The 18,344-nt window shown below is 43.3% G+C and overlaps 1 protein-coding gene across 3 annotated transcripts in view; it reads right to left on the reverse strand.

Annotated features, from left to right (window-relative positions):
• Window positions 1-9,470, reverse strand: part of npnta (nephronectin a) — a 103,610-nt gene extending 94,140 nt beyond the window's left edge. The window contains exons 1-3 of one of the 3 annotated variants that reach the window (XM_068045752.1): window positions 9,341-9,470; window positions 7,625-7,725; window positions 2,222-2,272 (exon numbers count right to left, since the gene is read on the reverse strand). In XM_068045752.1, coding sequence (XP_067901853.1) covers window positions 2,222-2,272; window positions 7,625-7,694 — 121 coding nt within the window. In that variant the 5' untranslated portion in view covers window positions 7,695-7,725; window positions 9,341-9,470. Of the gene's footprint in view, window positions 1-2,221; window positions 2,273-7,624; window positions 7,726-8,868 lie in introns of all 3 variants that reach the window. The other 2 variants (XM_068045735.1, XM_068045742.1) reach the window with 2 other exon arrangements.
• Window positions 9,471-18,344: the final 8,874 nt, after the last annotated feature.

An 18,344-nucleotide genomic window follows, 5' to 3' on the forward strand; every position in this document is an offset into this window, starting at 1 on the left:
ACCCTTTCCCTGTGGAACTGTATCCCAGCAAGCACCTTCAGGTAAGATTCAATGGAAAAATTTGCATGAGGAAATCCTATATCTCACTTTCTCCCATAACACACTTCTTGTACAGTTCCCAAAGACAGGTTAATCGGAGATTTGGAGGGCATGGGGGAGTTGGATAGTGTATTTATTTCCTTTTGTCATTTTGGAACCTCTTTTGTGCAGGGGATTTACTTCATGGTGGTCTGGTCTAATGTTTATTCAGTATCCCATGCTCGAATAACGGAAGTTGAACAAACAAACCTCAAACTAATGAAAGGTTTGCGTTTAGAAAGTGAGATGTTCTCACAGCAGCTCTTGGACTCCTCTTGGATTATTCTCACATTTAATTTGCAGGCACCTCTCCTTGAATGATGAACAGTGCCCACTGAACAGTACACATTGAAACACTCACACAAGTTACTGGGCACGGATGCCCCTTAGTGTTAATGGATACAGCAGGCTCAATGTTGAAACTAGGCACCGGAGCTGTTAAGCAAACACCTGTTTTCTCTTAATCTTTTTATTATCCAAGATCTACCTCAGTGGGTATGCACTAGCTTTGCGGAGGGAGGAGTTAGATCTGAATAGGAAAAAAGGATATTCCCCCCCCACTCCTCCCCACCTCCAGAATGAAACAGAGATTATCGAGAAACTGTTCAATTCTTTATGACTTCACTGTTCCGTTCATCTCTCCCCACACATATGGCAGTGATCTGCCCCTCCAGAGTAATGATAGTCTGACCTTTTGATGTAGCATTCCTACTATATACAGCATCCCATGCACATGACTATAACATATTCATCTCACACTTTCAAACAGTGTCATAACCCACTAGTGACAAGATTGGTAGCAGGTTATTTAGTAACTGCATAATTTAAGAAAAAAAATCATGCTGCACAACAGAATTCTTCATACAATATTTTTCACATTGATGTGTATTTTTAAAGGTTTTGAAGAGGATGATCTAATTTACTTGTTCCCAGTTACATCTACAATCAGAGTCCACATCCCTGTAGCTTGGTAACCACCAGGAGACAACAACTGGGGCCAGGGATAATGAGTAGTGTTGACAGGACAGCTATGAATAATATCCCACTATTGAGATGTCAGCATTCGTTTTAAATTACCACTGACATAATAAATGGTTGCCCCATAAATACATGAACCCTATATAACTCCTCTCTAATAACGTGCCTCTGTGAGGGAGCTCCATGTCAGATAGTACAGCTAGTGCTGCTTTTTCCAGAACAGATATTAACACCGAATAAGAAACACATTGATCGTGTTCCCATTTATTGCCCGCAGGGACCCGGGTTCAATTCTGGGTACTGCCTGTGCGGAGTTTGCAAGTTCTCCCTGTGACTGCATGGGTTTCCTCCGGGTGCTCCGGTTTCCTCCCACATGCCAAAGACTTGCAGGTTGATAGGTTAATTGGCCATTATAAATTGCCCCTAGTATAGGTAGGTGGTAGGGGAATATATAGGGACAGGTGGGGATGTGATAGGAATATGGGATTAGTGTAGGATTAGTATAAATGGGTGGTTGATGGTCGGCACAGACTCGGTGGGCCGAAGGGCCTGTTTCAGTGCTGTATCTCTAAAACTAAAACTAAAACAGGGCACCATTATCTCTTGAGGTCTGTCTACATTGCTTGATCAAAAAGAAAATCTTGCATTTGTATAGCACCTCAGGATGTCCCAAAGCACTTTACACCCAATGAAGTACTTTTGAAGTGTCATCACTGTTGTAATGTAGGATACACAGCAGCCAATTTGCACACAGCAAGATCCCACAGACAGTAATGTTGTAACGACCAGATTATCTGTTTTAGTAATGTTGGTTAAAGGATAAATGTACCCAGGAGATACTGGGACAACTCCCATGTTCTTCTTCAATATTGAATATGGAATCTTTTATGCCCATCTGAGAGCCAGACAGGGCCTTGAGTTTAACAATTCATCCAGCACCTCCAACAGTATAGAATACACTCAGGACTGTTAAAAGATTGTTAGTCTATAATTTGTACTGAAAAGTCTGTAATGGGACATGAACCCACAATCTTCTGACTTAAAAGCAAGAACACTACCACAGAGCCACAGCTGACACCTGTCATTGAGGTCACTCTATGCTTCACATACCCTGTCTTCAAGCCACGAGTTAACAAGATTATTGTAAGAAATATGTTAAGCTAACCTTTCAGAGGGTACGTTACTCGACATATTCTTTGCATTAACGGGATGAAAGCTGGAAAACAAATATCCAGAGAATTCCAGAGCCTTTTTAGGAGGTTGGCCTTGATTTTGTCAACAAGCCACATTCCAGTACATTTATACACACATACACACATCCACATATACCACTATTAAAACTCTCTGAAACACATAACATGGGTCACAAGGGAATTGTTTATGTTGGTCAAGACTACTCTGTTTACTCAGAAGTAACCATTCACATTAATGAGTGAGTGGAAACTAGAGTGTGAAATATACATGTTTCTCTCCATTTGGGCTGCCTCTCAATCCGGTTATAAAGTGGTTCCCACGGGCAGGTCATTTAGCATTTGCTGAGACTGCCTCTTGTTCATTGATGCTCAGTGATAATCACCCAGTCCAAAGCAGGCGTTTACCACCATCCAGTTAGAATAAGTGCATTTGTCATTGTGAAATATGTCTCTGTGAGGAACTCTAGCTTTGCAATATATCGGCACACAAACAGTATCAGCATCAATTCATTCAGGTTCGCTGTAGTAGTCACCTCTTTTACCGTTATTCACTAGCACCCAATGTTTCTGTGCCTGCTAAAATATTCCACAAGAATCTTACAGGACAGCCTCACTGCAATAATTCATCTCCTTTGAAATTTAATTTAAGTCAATCATATTATTGGGCTACATTTGAAAAAAGGGAGAATCTGGATTTTTTATGAATTAAGAAACCAGAATTTGGAAATGACAGTGAAATCTCACAATGAAGGAGTTTTGTGTCTGAAATTAGAATGCTGGCATTAAGTTAGTTAGTATAGAGGATTTATTGTGCCTCTTATTACGGTACAGTAACTGCAATTTAGTGATGGGCAAATTAAGTTATACCCTGCTGCATGCAATGTCTCAGAGAGCTGCTCCTCTCAATTTTGGTATATACAAAAACCTTCCCCTGTAGAAGTACTGGTTCATGTGCAATAAGGGAAATGCCCTTTCACCAGTGGCGTACCTGATATACAGGGGGAATGGGACTAATTAGATCGCTCTTTCAAACAGCCAGCATATGCATGCTGGATTAAATGGCCTCCTACTTTGCAGTATGATTCTATGATACCTAACTCCTCACTGCTATTGGGGAATGTGAGTGGAGGAGGTCTTTCAGGGCTGTGAAAGCTGTTTGGCGAAACACTGATATAAGATTATTCCTAATTAAATGAAATTGATGGGGTTTAAGCATGTTGCATATTGGCCCCCTCCCCCAGCCAGACAACCACCTTCTTGCCAGGTGTATTAGTGTTTTATCTTTCACTAGCAATTGCAGAATTGCCAACAGTGCACATTAACATTAACAAAAGTGCCATCGGGATTGATCTGATAGGACTTCTCATTCCTGAGGATAAGAAATGGGAGTTCACATACACAAATCTTTGAAAGTGACAGGATGAGTTGATAAGATTGTTTAAAAAAAATCTTATGGGATCCTGAGCTTGATAAATAAAGGCAGGGAGGACAAAAGTAAGGAGGTTATGCTGGACCATCATACATCACTGGCTATCCTTCAGCTAGAGGATTGTGCAGATAGTGGTATAGGGATGAGTGTCTGCTATTATGTGGAAAGAGTAGAGAATTTGGGTTTGTTCTCCTTAGAATAGAGGAGGGCAAGGGGAGATTTAATATAGGTGCTCACAATTATGAAGTATTTTGATAGAGTTTTTTTATTCATTCTTGGGATTTGGGCATCGCTGGCTAGGCCAGCATTTATTGCCCATTCCTAATTGCCCTTGAGAAGGTGGTGGTGAGCTGCCTGCTTGAACCATTGCAGTCCATGTGGGGCAGGTACACCCACAGTGCTGTTAGGAAGGGAGTTCCAGGATTTTGACCCAGTGACAGTGAAGGAACAGCGATATAGTTCCAAGTCAGGGTGGTGTGTGACTTGGAGGGGAACTTGCAGGTGGTGGTGTTCCCATGCATCTGCTGCCCTTGTCCTTCTATTTGGTAGAGGTCATGGGTTTGGAGGGTGCTGTCTAAGGAGCCTTGGTGCATTGCTACAGTGCATCCTGTAAATGGTACACACACTGCCACTGTGCGTTGGTGGTGGAGGGAGTGAATGTTTGTAGATGGGGTGCCAATCAAGTGGGCTGCTTTGTCCTGGATGGTGTCGAGCTTCTTGAGTGTTGTTGGAGCTGCACCCATCCAGGCAAGTGGATAGTATTCCACCACACTCTTGATTTGTGCTTTGTAGATGGTGGACAGGTTTTGGGGAGTCAGGAGATGAGTTACTCACCGCAGGATTCCTAACCTCTGATCTGCTCTTGTACCCACGGCATTAATATGGCTACTCTAGTTCAGTTTCTGGTGAATGGTAACCCCCAGGATGTTGATAGTGGGGAATTCAGTGATCGTAATGACGTTGAATGTCAAGGGGGGATGGTTAGATTCTCTCTAATAAGGAGTAAATAATGATAAACCGTTTTCACTGGCAAGAGGGTTGGTAATCAGACAACACAGATTTAATGTAATTGGCAAAAGAACCAGAATGAAGATGAGATTTTTTTAATGCAATGAGTTGTTGCGTGGAAGGAGATTCAATAGTAACTTTCAGAAAGAAATTGGATATGTACTTTAAAAGAAAAGCAATGCAGGGCTCCTTGAAAGAGCAGGGGGAGTGGTATTAATTGGATAGCTCTTTCAAACAGCCCAGCACAGGCACGATGGACTGAATGGCCTTCTCCTGTGCTGTAAGATTCTATGAGAGCTCTACAACTTGTTCACTGCCTCCTTCCTTCCTGAGGATTTTTTTTTCACACCTTAGGGATTTGGCCATGTGATCCCCCGAGATGGAACAGGATCTCTGGAGACATCGCATTGGAACTAAAGCCATAAATGTCAGCTGGACAAAGTGGGTGATCCCTGTGGAATAGATTGTGTCCCGAGGCGGTCTATGGAGACCGCACCACCTGCTGCCGAACAAATAAATTACAACCAAATTTCGCCGGCGGGGGGAGGAGAGTGTGAGAGATGCTGGATTCTGGCTGCAGGACACAAGGAATGGCCTGATTTTGCTTTGAGAAATTTGTATTCATATTCGGTGACACAAAGCCAAACGTTCAATCGCACCGATTTAAAACAGGCCACTTCTTCCCCGAACACTGCGATATGCAATCTTAAAATATACCCTGAATGTTTTAATTCGTTTTCACAACCTGCAGTTTATTCAAGGTGACACAGTATGCATTTTAGTTAGAGTCAATAACGGCATGAAAGTTTTGCAAGATTGCATCGATCCAAGCAGCCCCTTGCGTATAAAAGCCCAGCAGGTTATAAATGCCCCAAAAACTTTTACTTAACACCAGGCAAGCAAGTGCAAATACAAACTTCATCTAGGTTTCGTGAAAAACAATGCACATTGTATAAAACCAGTAACCATCCTCATTAAAAGCCCCAGCGGCAATGTGTAAACTCCTCATCTGTACTGAGCCATGAGTAAAATAACCCTAAACATGTTGGATAAATGTCCCAATGCAGATGTGTGAACACCCCCGGTAATATGTAAATGTTCATTGGCCTTTAGTTTGTGCAAAACTTTCACTGAGACCACATTAAAATCCTACTGATTGTGTAGAAAAACTTGGGTTCTGTCTAAAGCCCCAACTGCTGACCATTCGCAGCAGCAGTGCGGAAAGGGTTAAATTGAGGACAAGTTGCATTTTCTTGGCTTGTATTCCCTGCAGAATAGATGACGTAGGAGTGATATGAACGTGATGTTTAAAATGATAAAATGTTTTGTTAGTGTAGACATGGAAAAAGTATGTCATTCATGCCTTCATTACTCTAGACTTGACTATTCCAACGCAGTCCTGGCTGATCTCCCAGATTCTACCCTCTGTAAACTTGAGGTCATCCAAAACTCTGCAGCCCTTGTCTTAACTCGCACCAAGTCCTGTTCACCTGTCACCCCTGTGCTCGCTGACCTACATTGGCTCCCAGTCAAGCAACATCTTGATTTTAAAATTCTTATCCTTTTCAAATCCCTTCATTGACTCGCCACACCCTATCTCTGTAATCTCCTCCAGCCCCATGACTCTCCAAGATATCTGCGCTCCTCTAATTCTGCCCTCTTTGGCATCCCCGATTTTAAATGCTCCACCATTGGTTGCCGTGGCTTCAGTTGCCGAGGCCCTAAGCTCTGAAATTCCCACCCAACACCTCTCTGCCTTTCTACCTCACTTTCCTCCTTTAAGACACTCCTTAAAACCTGCCTCTTTGACCAAGCTTTTGGTCATTTGACCAAATATCTCCTTTTGTGGCTTTATAATGCCCCTGTGAAGGGCCTTAGGATGTTTTATTATGTTAAAGGCGCTATACAAATTTAAGTTGTTGTTGTTTATGGGGGGGAAATCAAGAATATGGTGGTGGGGTGGAGACAATCTTAAAATTAGAGCAAGGCCATTCAGGATTGAAATCAGGAAGCACTTTTCCACAAAAGGTAATCGAAATTTGAAAATCTCTCCCAAAGGACTGTGGATGCTGGGGGTCAATTGGAGACTGCGATAGATAATTTATTGTTGGGTGAGAATATCAGGACTATGGAGCAAAGATGGAAAAATGGATTTGAGGTATAGATCAGCCATGATCTAATTAAATGTTGGAACAGCCTCAAGGGGGCTGAATGTTCCTAATTTTACTATTCTACCAAAGTCTTATCATCAACTCTTAAAAGCCGCAGAACTGTGTAAAAGCCACAGCTTCATGCAAACTCTCCCACAGTAGCATTGGACACTCTGCGAGTTCTCTGTCTCAAAGTCATGTTGATGATATTTGCTGCTGTGCACATGTCCCTGTGAAAGTAGATAGTGTGTGATAGTCACTTGGATCGTGTGCTGTTTAATAAACTCTTTTTGACTGTTTAAGGGTCTTTGCTGTCTATAATGTCCTTTAGTGTTTAAAACTCCAGATCTGTGTATTACACATTGACAGTGTTTAAATGCACCAGCACTGAACAAAAGTCTAATTTGCAGAAGACCCATAGAAGAAGCTTCATATAAAATACCATTCAGTGCAATTTAAATCCCCAGCTGTTTAACTCTGTTGGTATTTTGAAGCCCCAGCTGTATGCAATTGCCCCCTTTGGCAATTCTTAAAAGCCCGATTTGTAGAAAAGCCCTTGTGTGCGTGTAAAATCCCCAACCAGCTGTGTGTAACAACACCAGATATGTGTAAAAGCCCGACTGTGGTTGAAAGCCCTTGTCCTGACTGTGTATAAAAGCCCCAGCTGTGTTTAAAAGCCCCAACTGTGTGTGTGTAAAAGCCCCAGCTGTGTTTAAAAGCCCCAGCTATGCGTGCAAAAGCCCCAGCTGTGTGTGTAAAAGCACATGCTGGCAGGTTGCGGTACTCACGCTGGCACTGTCCCCAGGTTCTGCGGTTCCATCCCCAGCAGCAGTCCATCCGAAGCCCATAGCGACACATGCCACCCGAAATAGACCGATGCTTGCGGACCCTGAACAGAAAACATGGTCAGAACAGAGTCAGTATCCTGAGAGAGGAAGAGGGACAAATGAAAAACAAAAGGATTGCACACCTGAACTAATTCTTCAAACATTTTGAGGAGTTTTGAAGGAATAAATAAGGAGAAACATTGGCAGGAGGGTCGGTAAAGAGAGGGCACAAATTTAAGATAATTGGCAAAAGAACCAAGGTGGGGTGAGGAGAGAGAGAGAGATAAGGATAATTTGTTATAATCTGGAATGCACTGCCTGAAAGGAAGTAGATTCTTTAGAAACTTTCAAAAGTGAACTAAACCACTACTTAAAAAAAGGGGGGGGGGGAACTACATGGCTATGGGCAAAGTTGGGAGTGCTAATGGAACCAAGGCGACTAGATGGAGTTAAGGTACAGATCAGCCATTAGATTGTGGAACAGGCTGAATGGTCTACTCCCGTTCTTATCTTTCTATGAATGGGACCAACTGGATAGATCTCTCAACGAGCCAACACAGGCACGATGGGCCGAATGGCCTCTTTCTGTGCTGTGCGATTCTATGATTTTCAATCCGGGCCACGCTTTTTTTTTTGCCTGAATTTGGACCGGGTCTGGGGGAGGAGGTGAGTTGGTGGTGGGCGCGGGGCGGCTCCTTTTGACACTTGCTGTACACAACTGGAGCCAGCGCGCCCACCACCGAGGTGCAGGGTACATGGTGAGTTGTTGCATTCCTGTACACTGCTGCATATGGCTCCACAATACAACACAAGCCCTAACTTGAGAGCAAACGGGTGCCTGTGTGTCTGACAACCTTTAATCGCAGCGATCTGAGATTCTGCGCACTTTTTTTTTAATCCGAGACATTCAATGTAATTTATGCGCTTTGATTTTTTTTTCTTTTTTAAAAAAAAATGCAAAAAATGCTTTGAAATAAAATTAAACGCCATGGGACAATTTCCAAACATTCCATTGTCAAACGTGGCAGGTGTTACACTGCATTAAACGATGTACAGTGTAATATAATTTGGAGATAAAGTACACAAAGGATATAATTATTACAGAGGTTAGATAATTGCCGTTGAATATAGAGTGTAATTCATGTTACTCTTATTCCTTGTGTTTTACAGGGAGTGAGTTCTCTCTAAGAGTTTTCCCCTCTTACCTGTTTCTGTCGCTTTGCTCTGCTGTTACACACAGGTACAATGTGGACACGGCAAACAATTGCAGCACGGACCCCCTCATGCCTTCCTTGCTCCTTGAAATCCTTTCTCGCTCTCGGTAAAACACGTCCCTCCAGAGTCCAGCGGCACCAGAGGTTTTCTGATCCCGGGGAAAAGCCTCCCTGTGTTGGCGTGATTGGGTTCGTGCTGACCAGGCTCGGTGCTGGAAGAGGCTGATCTCCTCCCTCCAGTCCCTTGCCCCTCTCTCCTCCTCCTCTTAGTAGGGAGAGGTGCTTAGAGTAATCCGGTCTATGGAGAACTCCAAGATTCAGTTCTTGGGCTTGCTGTAGTGCCAGGGATTCTGTGCTGGGTACATTCAGCGCGGCTCGTTTTTTTCTCTCCCTCTCTATTTCCTCCTCCTCTCTCTCTCTCTCTCTCTCACACACACACTCTGTGCTGAAGAACAGATCTCACCGTGTCAGGGTTTGCCTCCTCCTCTGTCAAGTGCGCGGAGAGTTGCGAGAACGAGTGGGAGAGGTTGGCTCTGCTCTGTCTCCAGACTGTTCTTTCTGTCGGAGCTGGAGGGCTTGCAGGGAGAGTGGGAGGTGGGTCATCCCCACAGCCCTAAGCCAACCCTCCCAGCACACCAACACCGCCCCCCCCCCCCACCCCCTGCCTCGCCCCGCTCGACCCACTGCTGCTGTCAGTCCGTGCCAGCTTCTGCCAATGTGCGGAGAGAGAACGAGAAAGTTCAAAGAGAGAGAAAAATGGAAAGAGAAATAGAATCAGTAAAAGAGAGTGGGGGAGAAGGGAGAGCCTGATTGAGAGACAGAGAACGATGGAGAAATTGAGGAAGAGGAAGACAGATAGAGAAATTGAAAGAACGATAACAAAAATTGAGAAACAGGGAGATAGTAAGAGTGAGAGAATAAGAAATAATAAGAACGAGAAAGAGCGAGAATGAGAGAAAGAGATAAAGAGAAAGAAAGAGAAGGAAGAGAGAGGGTGAAAAAGAGAAATAGGGGGAAATGGCAGAGACGAGAATGTGAGTTGTTGAATAAATCGGGGGAAGCAGAGGGAGAAGGGGAAAACCGAGACATTGAGGGTTGGAGTTACCCTATTAACATTTGAAGCAGTTACTCTGGTTTAGAATGAGAGTACGGGAGGCTTCACCTAATGAAATGGGACGGGAACCGCTTCAGCTGATGCCTGGTCTCCCCATTCGGGTTAAATGAGTTGTCACCTTCCGGAGCAGGTGGGCACTTTGTCCCAGATTAACCTGTTAAGTGGGTCCCGCAAACACTATTCAGAGAGAGTAAAGTTTGTTTAACTGTGCGTTCTTGAGTCTGCTCCACCGCGGCGGTTGTTAGGGTGATGTGACCCCGCGTGTTTTCCATTGCCGAGAGATGGGGAGGAGGATGGCGGCTGCATTGCTTAAGTCTTGCTGTTAAAATACACAGCAGCTAAGAGGCGGTCGGGCGGGCGGGGGGTGGTGAAGTTTTTAACACTCATATTTTAAGCAGTGTTTATGGATTTCCTAACAACATTTCTCTTGCGCAATTTTTGTTGTTGTTGAACTGGCTGAGTAGATTGAAGAGCAGAAATTGGATATAGAAGCTGAAGGAAATGAACAGCCAATCAATCTGCGTTCATCACTGACCAAATCAGACTCAGGGAGAAAGTACGAGAGAGTATCAGAGAGAAAAAGAGACTAACAGAGACACAGTGAGAGTGGGGATGTGCTTCAATGGCCCCATAAAAACTATGATGGAGACTGTGTTCCATTAGATCTAGTTAAGAATGATGGAGAGGGGTTAAGTGGACCTTGTCTGGGAATCCATGCCTTTTGTGTCATGCTGCCCCCAGAACAGAAATGAGTACATCGATAAATACCAACATGGAAATGTGCCCCAGAGATTGCATGGTTTTCTGTAGAGGGGTGTAATCCCCAGGCAGCCTAAAATAACAGCTCATTCTGCCGGTCCTCAACTACCACAGTGCTCGGGGTGAGAATGTGAGGACTTACAAAGCAGCTGTCGCCAAGTCCCAGAATTGTTGATGAAGAATGAAAGGTTCTCGAAGGTCCTAATCCATGAGAATAACACTTAGGTAATTGATAAAGTCAGCAGAACCCCAAGATTCATGGAATTGAAGGCAAATTATTGATCTGGTTAGGAAATTGGCTGAGCAACGGGAACAGAGAGTAGGAATAATGGGCAAGTAGGCTAATTGACAGGATGTGACCAGCAGTGTCCCGCAAGGATGTGCGTTGGGGTCTCAACTATTCACCATATTTATTAACAACTTAGATGATGGTATAGAAAGGCACAATCCAATGACACAAGGATAAGCGGCATTGTAAGCAGTGTAGACGGAAGTGCAAAATTACAGAGCTATTGCTAGATTAAGTGAATGGACAAAACTGTGGCAAATAGATTTCAATGTAGGCAAATGTGAGGTCAAAAGCAAAATACTGCAATGCTGGAAATCTGAAATAAAAACAGAAAATGCTGGAAATCCTCAGCAGGTTCTGGCAGCATCTGTGGAGAGAGAAACAGAGTTAACATTTCAGGTTGATGACCTTTTATCAGAATTTGAGGTCATCCACGTTTGACGTAAAAAGAGAGAACAGGGTACTTTCTAACTGGTGAAAAGCTAGAAACAGTGGCGGTCCAAAGAGTTTTGGGGGTCTAGACACATAGATCATTAAAATGTCAAGAACAGGTAGGTACATTAAATAATCAACAAGGCTAATGGAATGTTGACCGTTATATCTCGAGGACTAGAATATAAGGGGGTAGAAGTCATGCATCAGTAACACAAAGCCCTGGTTAGACCACACCTTAAAAAGGATATATTGGCTTTGGAGGGAGTGCAGCCCAGAGTTACCAGAATGATGCCTGGACTCCAAGGGTTAAACTACAAGGATAGATTGCACAAATTAGGGTTGTATTCCCTGGAATTTAGAAGGTTAAGGGGTGATTTGATTTATGTTTTCAAGATATTTAGGGGAATAGATAGGGTGGATAGAAATAAACCATATCTGCTGGCTGGGGAGTCATGGACTAGAGGCCATAGTCTAAAATTTAGAGTCAGACCTTTCAGGAGTGAACTTAGGAAACATTTCTACACACAAAGGGTGGTAGAAGTTTGGAACTCCTTTCCACAAAGCTAGATCAATTGCTAATTTTAAATCTGAGATTGATAGATTTTTGTTCACCAAAGGCACTAAGGGATATGGGGCAAAGGCAGGCCTATGGAGTTAAATTGCAGATCAGCTGTGATCTCATTGAATAGAGGAACAGGCTTGAAGGGCTAAATGGCCTCCTCCTGTTCCTATGCACCTATAAGACCATTTTACAGGTTTTTAACCTATCTATAGTCGTACTTAATTCTTTTATTTAAAAAAAAATCAGACCTCCCTGGGCATTGCTCTGTGTGATTGGATGGTTTGTTATTAGAGAATGTGTAGAATACCACATTGAGTTGATCCTCCATGGATTCATTCACAGCCAAAATAAAAATTGTCTCTCTCTCCCTGTAACTATTTTGTTGCTGCTTTCCCAGTCGTCAATTATTTCTGTCACTCCTTCTCTTTGTCTTCCCCACATTTAGATTCCCTTTCTCTCAGTTTTCAAGTATAGGCATCTAATCACTTTCTGTATCTGTTTTTCTAGCTGGTTCCTTCCATTCTCCAACTTGGCTTCATCTCTCTCTTCTGGATCTCTCCCAATCTCCCCATATGACTTTCGATACATGTCCCACTACTGATAGTTAAGTTCTATGCTTCAACTCTATTAAAGCGAGGCTATGTAGGAACACGGCAAGCAAACTCTTATGGACTCAGAGGTAGATACCAGGTTCAGACGGAGATAGGATATTCAGGAGCCAATGTAGTATACATGGGTGCAAGAAAATCTGGGGTTAATATGGGAGTGTCACAGTAAGTATTATTTTTAAATAATTTGCTCTTGGGGTGTGGGTGGCAGTGACAAGGGCAACTTTAATCACCCAACCCTATAGTGTGGGAATGGAGTCAGAAGTAGGCCAGACCAGGTAGGGGTAGCAGTAAATCAATGGTGTTTTTAACAATGAAACAGCCACTTTTCTTGGTTATTATTCCCGTGCCAGTCCAGATTTATTGAGATCAATTTCACATTAGTGGGACTTGAACGCTCAACCTCTGGGCTGTTAGTCCAAAACCATAACTATGAGGCATTCATGTCTTATATTCAAATGTAACATGGACATATGTGATACGTTTTCTTAGAACTATGCAATGGACACAAAACTGTATCTTCCTTTCTGCAGATTTATGAGCTTTGCTATTTTGGCATCCCATTTCCATCTCTTCCACTGCCTCTGCTTCTTGGTGTATTGATACCTATATTGTAATCTTCTTTGGCCTCCTTGTCTCAAGAGACAATGGGTAAGCGCCTAGAGGTGGTCAGTGGTTTGTGGAGCAGCGCCTGGAGTGGCTATAAAGGCCAATTCTAGAGTGACAGACTCTTCCACAGGCGCTGCAGATAAAATTGGTTGTCGGGGCTGTTACACAGTTGGCTCTCTCCTTGCGCTTCTGTCTTTTTTCCTGCCAACTGCTAAGTCTCTTCGACTCACCACTCTTTAGCCCCGCCTTTATGGCTGTCCGCCAGCTCTGGCGACCACTAGCAATTGACTCCCATGACTTGTGGTCAATGTCACAGGACTTCATGTCGCGTTTGCAGACATCTTTAAAGCGGAGACATGGACGGCCGGTGGGTCTGATGCCAGTGATGAGCTCGCTGTACAATGCACCCTTGGGGATCCTGCCATCTTCCATGCTGCTCACATGGCCAAGCCATCTCAAGCGCCACTGGCTCAGTAGGGTGTATATGCCAGGGATGTTGCCCGCCTCGAGGACTTCTGCATTGGAGATACAGTCCTGCCACCTGATGCTAAGGATTCTCCGGAGGCAGCGAAGATGGAATGAGTTGAGACGTCGCTCTTGGCTGACATATGTTGTCCAGGCCTCACTGCCGTAGATCAAGGTACTAAGGACACAGGCTTGAAACACTTGGACCTTAGTGTTCCGTGTCAGTGCGCCATTTTCCCACATCGTCTTGGCCAGTCTGGACATAGCAGTGGACGCCTTTCCCACGCGCTTGTTGATTTCTGCATAGAGAGACAGGTTACTGGTGATAGTTGAGCCTAGATAGGTGAACTCTTGAACTACTTCCAGAGCGTTATTGCCGATATTGATGGATGGAGCATTTCTGACTTCCTGTCCCATGATGTTCGTTTTCTTGAGGCTGATGGTTAGGCCAAATTCGTTGCAGGCAGCCACAATCCTGTCGATGAGTCTCTGCAGACACTCTTCTGTGTGGGATTTAATGCAGCATCGTCAGCAAAGAGGAGTTCCCTGATGAGGACCTTCCGTACTTTGGTCTTCGCTCTAAGATGGGCAAGGTTGAACAACCTGTCATCTGATCTTCTGTGGAGGAAAATTCCTTCTTCTGAAGACTTGAATGCATGTGACAGCAACAGCTAATATTCTATTAGCATCATCTATTTTCCACTTTTTTCTTCTCTTGGTGCATGGATAGACCCTCCTGTACATGCACCAACTGCAACAAATATTTCAACAGTGCCAAAAGTTACATGTTACAGAAGGAAGCAATTTTACTGAAAAATAATTCAGATTTTACAAACAAAAATACAAGCCTTTGGCTTTGTGGTAGTGCTGCTGCCTCAGAGTCAGGTTTTGAAACCCCGCCCCCCTACCCCCAACCTCCAGATAGTCCCGGCGAGTATAGACCAGAACTCCAGCCCTGAATTCTGGGTTGATGTCCAGCAGAATACTCGCGACTGCTGGGTGCGTGTGCTACCACCCTCCCCATCATAAGGGTTGTGGATAGTTTGTAAAATCTGAATTATTTTTCAGTAAAATTGCTTCCTTCTGTAACAGTGTAACTTTTGGCACTGTTGAAATATTTGTTGCAGTTGGTGCATGTACAGGAGGGTCTATCCATGCACCAAGAGAAGAAAAAAGTGGAAAATAGATGATGCTAATAGAATATTAGCTGTTGCTATCACATGCATTCAAGTCTTCAGAAGAAGGAATTTTCCAAATCCTCCTGCCATATCATATTAAACACCCCATGAGCTGGTGTTAAAAATGGTTTCAGCTATGGAAGGGCTGTCTACATCGTGGCCTGCCAGACTAATTCACAAGAGAAGAAAGTAAAGATATGAAAATAATAATCAGGATGTAGAACAGACTATCAGAAAATTTCAGGGATGTAGTACTCTGCATATTATGTTTGCATTAAGACATTAGACTTTCTAGTAACATAGTATTTTGATTGGGAGGGGGTGTGGGGAGGATTCCTACCCACCTCAGCAGTTATGAGACAGTGAGTTCTGTTTGTTGAAGAACTATGGTAAGGTAATTGGCAATCCAGTACTATACACGGGGGATTCAATTAAGTACAGTAAGCTATACATAGAGTCTGCTTTCATGAAAACAGATGGTGCTTATTCATGGTATGTAAGGTGCTGGTAGCAATGCATCAGGCACACTGCATGTGTTCTTATAACAGTTGTCAAGTACCATTCTCATGTTAGTTACATGTTGAAATAGGTCATATCCTATTTGCAGCCACCCCATCTGCTTCCCATTGCACCCCTAGTCAGTGGATAACATGTTCAGCATGAAATCGGAAAGATTCACTTCTTGGCCTGCGTGAGCTACGTAGTCTCAGCCTGGGTGGCAATGGGGTTCACAATTGTCGTGGAGCATTCCTGGAAATGGGAGGAAGAAGTGAGGAGTCCTTTGCCTGAATGCTATTCACCATCTCATGCTGGGAAATTGTTTACATTATTATGACCTCAGTGAGACCCTTAACGTTAAAAATACAAGATATGAACCCCCTGACCAATTTAAAGAATTATACAAGAAGATTTCATGTTTTAAGACTTTTATTATAACAACTAAACTAAAAGAAATCCCCATTAATTAAACAGTACTTTGTAAGTAGCTGATATCTCAAATTACAAAGAAAGGTATTTTCTTTTATATTAAAATACTTGAAAACCTCACACCACACTTATATGTTACACAGTCCTCTTTGATGGCGAAATCTTTGTGGTTAAAAGTCCCAAACTCCTCTTCGTTGCAATGGGTTGGATCTCCCAGATCTTTTAAAAATCAATGTCCTCTCCACTTACTTCTCCAAGCACTTTTGACCTGGACGTCCGTGAATAAGGTGATCCTGTTGGCCTTTTCCTTCTCCGCAAACTTCAACTTTCAAAAAACAGGTTCAAGTCTTCGCAGCCTTTCGCTGCATCAGTCTTCTCTGAGAGCAGGTATTCCCTCTCGCTCCCTTGAGGCTGGTTGTCTCCCTTTCTTACAGCCTGTCTGCCTTCAGAAAATCTGTTAAATTTATCTGGAATCAAAAGTCAATCGCTCATTGTCCTTTTCCAATATGCAAAGTCCAGAAGTCTGGCTTAAGCAGTACCACCTGGGCTTTTCATTGTTTCTAGGTGTTAGCAGCTGCCATGTATAGCATCACTGACGTCTTGTTTATGATCCAAAAGTCTGAGAAGGTGAAACACGTTGTTCATCAGATATTATAGCCCTGCAGTTTCTGTTTTTTCAAAAAAGTCTTTGATCGTGGATCTTTGTTGACCTGGTAACCAAGATTCCTGTCTTGTCTTTAAGCAGAGTGGATGTGAGGTCACCTGACATCTTTGAAACCATCTTAAACTTTTAAAACTCACAGTTTTTAAAACATAATCGTGCTACAAAGTCCAGCTTTTTTGGCAGCATGCCGACAGGACTTGGGCATCACAGGATTTGGGGGAGTGGTCAGTTGTCATGGTCAAATACTTCACTGGCATTCAGGCCCATGCTTGAAGAATGGAATGGGCACTTGTGGAAAGTACATGAAGGCTACTGCAACCTGCACAACCTCAGTACTAGATCTCTTGCATTTTGTGATATTTATTAATAATTTAGACTTGAACATAGGGGGTATGATTAAGAAGTTTGCAGACAATACAAAAATTGGCCGTGTGGTTGATAGTGAAGAGGAAAGCTGTAGACTGCAGGAGGATATCAATGGACTCGTCAGGTGGGCGGAACAGGGGCAAAAGGAGTTCAATCTGGAGGTGTGAGGTAATGTTTTTTACCCTCTCAGAGGGCTGTTAATCTTTGGAATTCTGTTCCCCAGAGAGCAGTGGAGACTGGGTCATTAAATATGTTCAAGACTGAATTAGACAGATTTTTGATCTATAAGGGAGTCAAGGGTTATGGGGGGCCAGCAGGAAAGTGGAATTAAGGCCACAATCAGATTAGCCATGATCTCATTAGATGGCAGAGCCAGCTCGAGGGGCTGAATGGCGTACTCCTATTTCTTATGATCTTATAAGGCTAACAAGGCAAGGAAATACATAATAAATGGTCGGATACTGAGAAAGGTAAAAGGAACAGAGGGACTGGCTGGACAGGTCGATAAGGTGGTCAAGAAGGCATACAGGATACTTGCCTTTATTAACAAAAGCATAGAATATAAGAGAAGTGAGGCTATGCTGGTACTATTTAAAACACTAGTTAGGCCACAGTTGGAGTACTGCGTGCAGTTCTGGTCACCGCACTATATTAAAGATGTGATTTCACGAGAGAGGGTAGCAGAGGAGATTTGCCTGGGCTGGATAATTTTAGTTATGAAGAAAGATTAGATAGGCTAGGGTTGTTTTCAATGGAACAGAAGAGGCTGAGGAGAGTGTATAAAATTATTAGGGATCTAGATAGAGCAGATAGGAAGGCCTTATTCCCCTTGGTTGAGGGGTCCATACCAGGGGACATGGATTTAGAGTAAGAGGTAGAAGGTTTTGAGGAAATTTGAGGGGAAAATTTTTCACCAAGAGGAATTCTTTGCCTGAAAGGTTTGTAGAGGCAGAAAACCTCATAACATTTAAAATGTAGTTGTATATGCACTTGAAGTGCTGTAACCTATTAGACTACAGAACAAGACCTGGAAAGTGGGAGTAGACTGGATGGCTACTTATCGGCTGGCACAGACACAATGGGCTGAATGGCCTCTTTCCGCGCTGTAAAATTTCTATGATTCTATGATTAATTCCATGAACTGCCATGCAGTAGGAGCTGCTATCTTCAGGAAAAGGGAGAAAATAAGAAGGGGGTGGGGAGAGCTTAGTATTTATATTGTCATACCAGCAAATGCATGTAATAACTCAAATCAAATGACCATCTGGAAGCCTTTTAAATCCGTACAGCGGTGACAACCAGTATGCTGCTCTTTGACTTTTCTATTTGATTGATGGTAGCGTATCTTCCTGATTGGACAGTTGCAATCATCATTTTCTATGCAGGCAGTTTTAGACGGAGCTGGGCCAGTGTATAAACAGGGAGTGGAACCAGCATTTACCAGCAGGACTGGAGTGGGCCTAGCATTTACCAGTAAGACCGGAGTGGGAC

The sequence above is a fragment of the Heterodontus francisci genome, chromosome 1, assembly GCF_036365525.1.
Source record: "Heterodontus francisci isolate sHetFra1 chromosome 1, sHetFra1.hap1, whole genome shotgun sequence".
NCBI lineage: Eukaryota > Metazoa > Chordata > Chondrichthyes > Heterodontiformes > Heterodontidae > Heterodontus > Heterodontus francisci.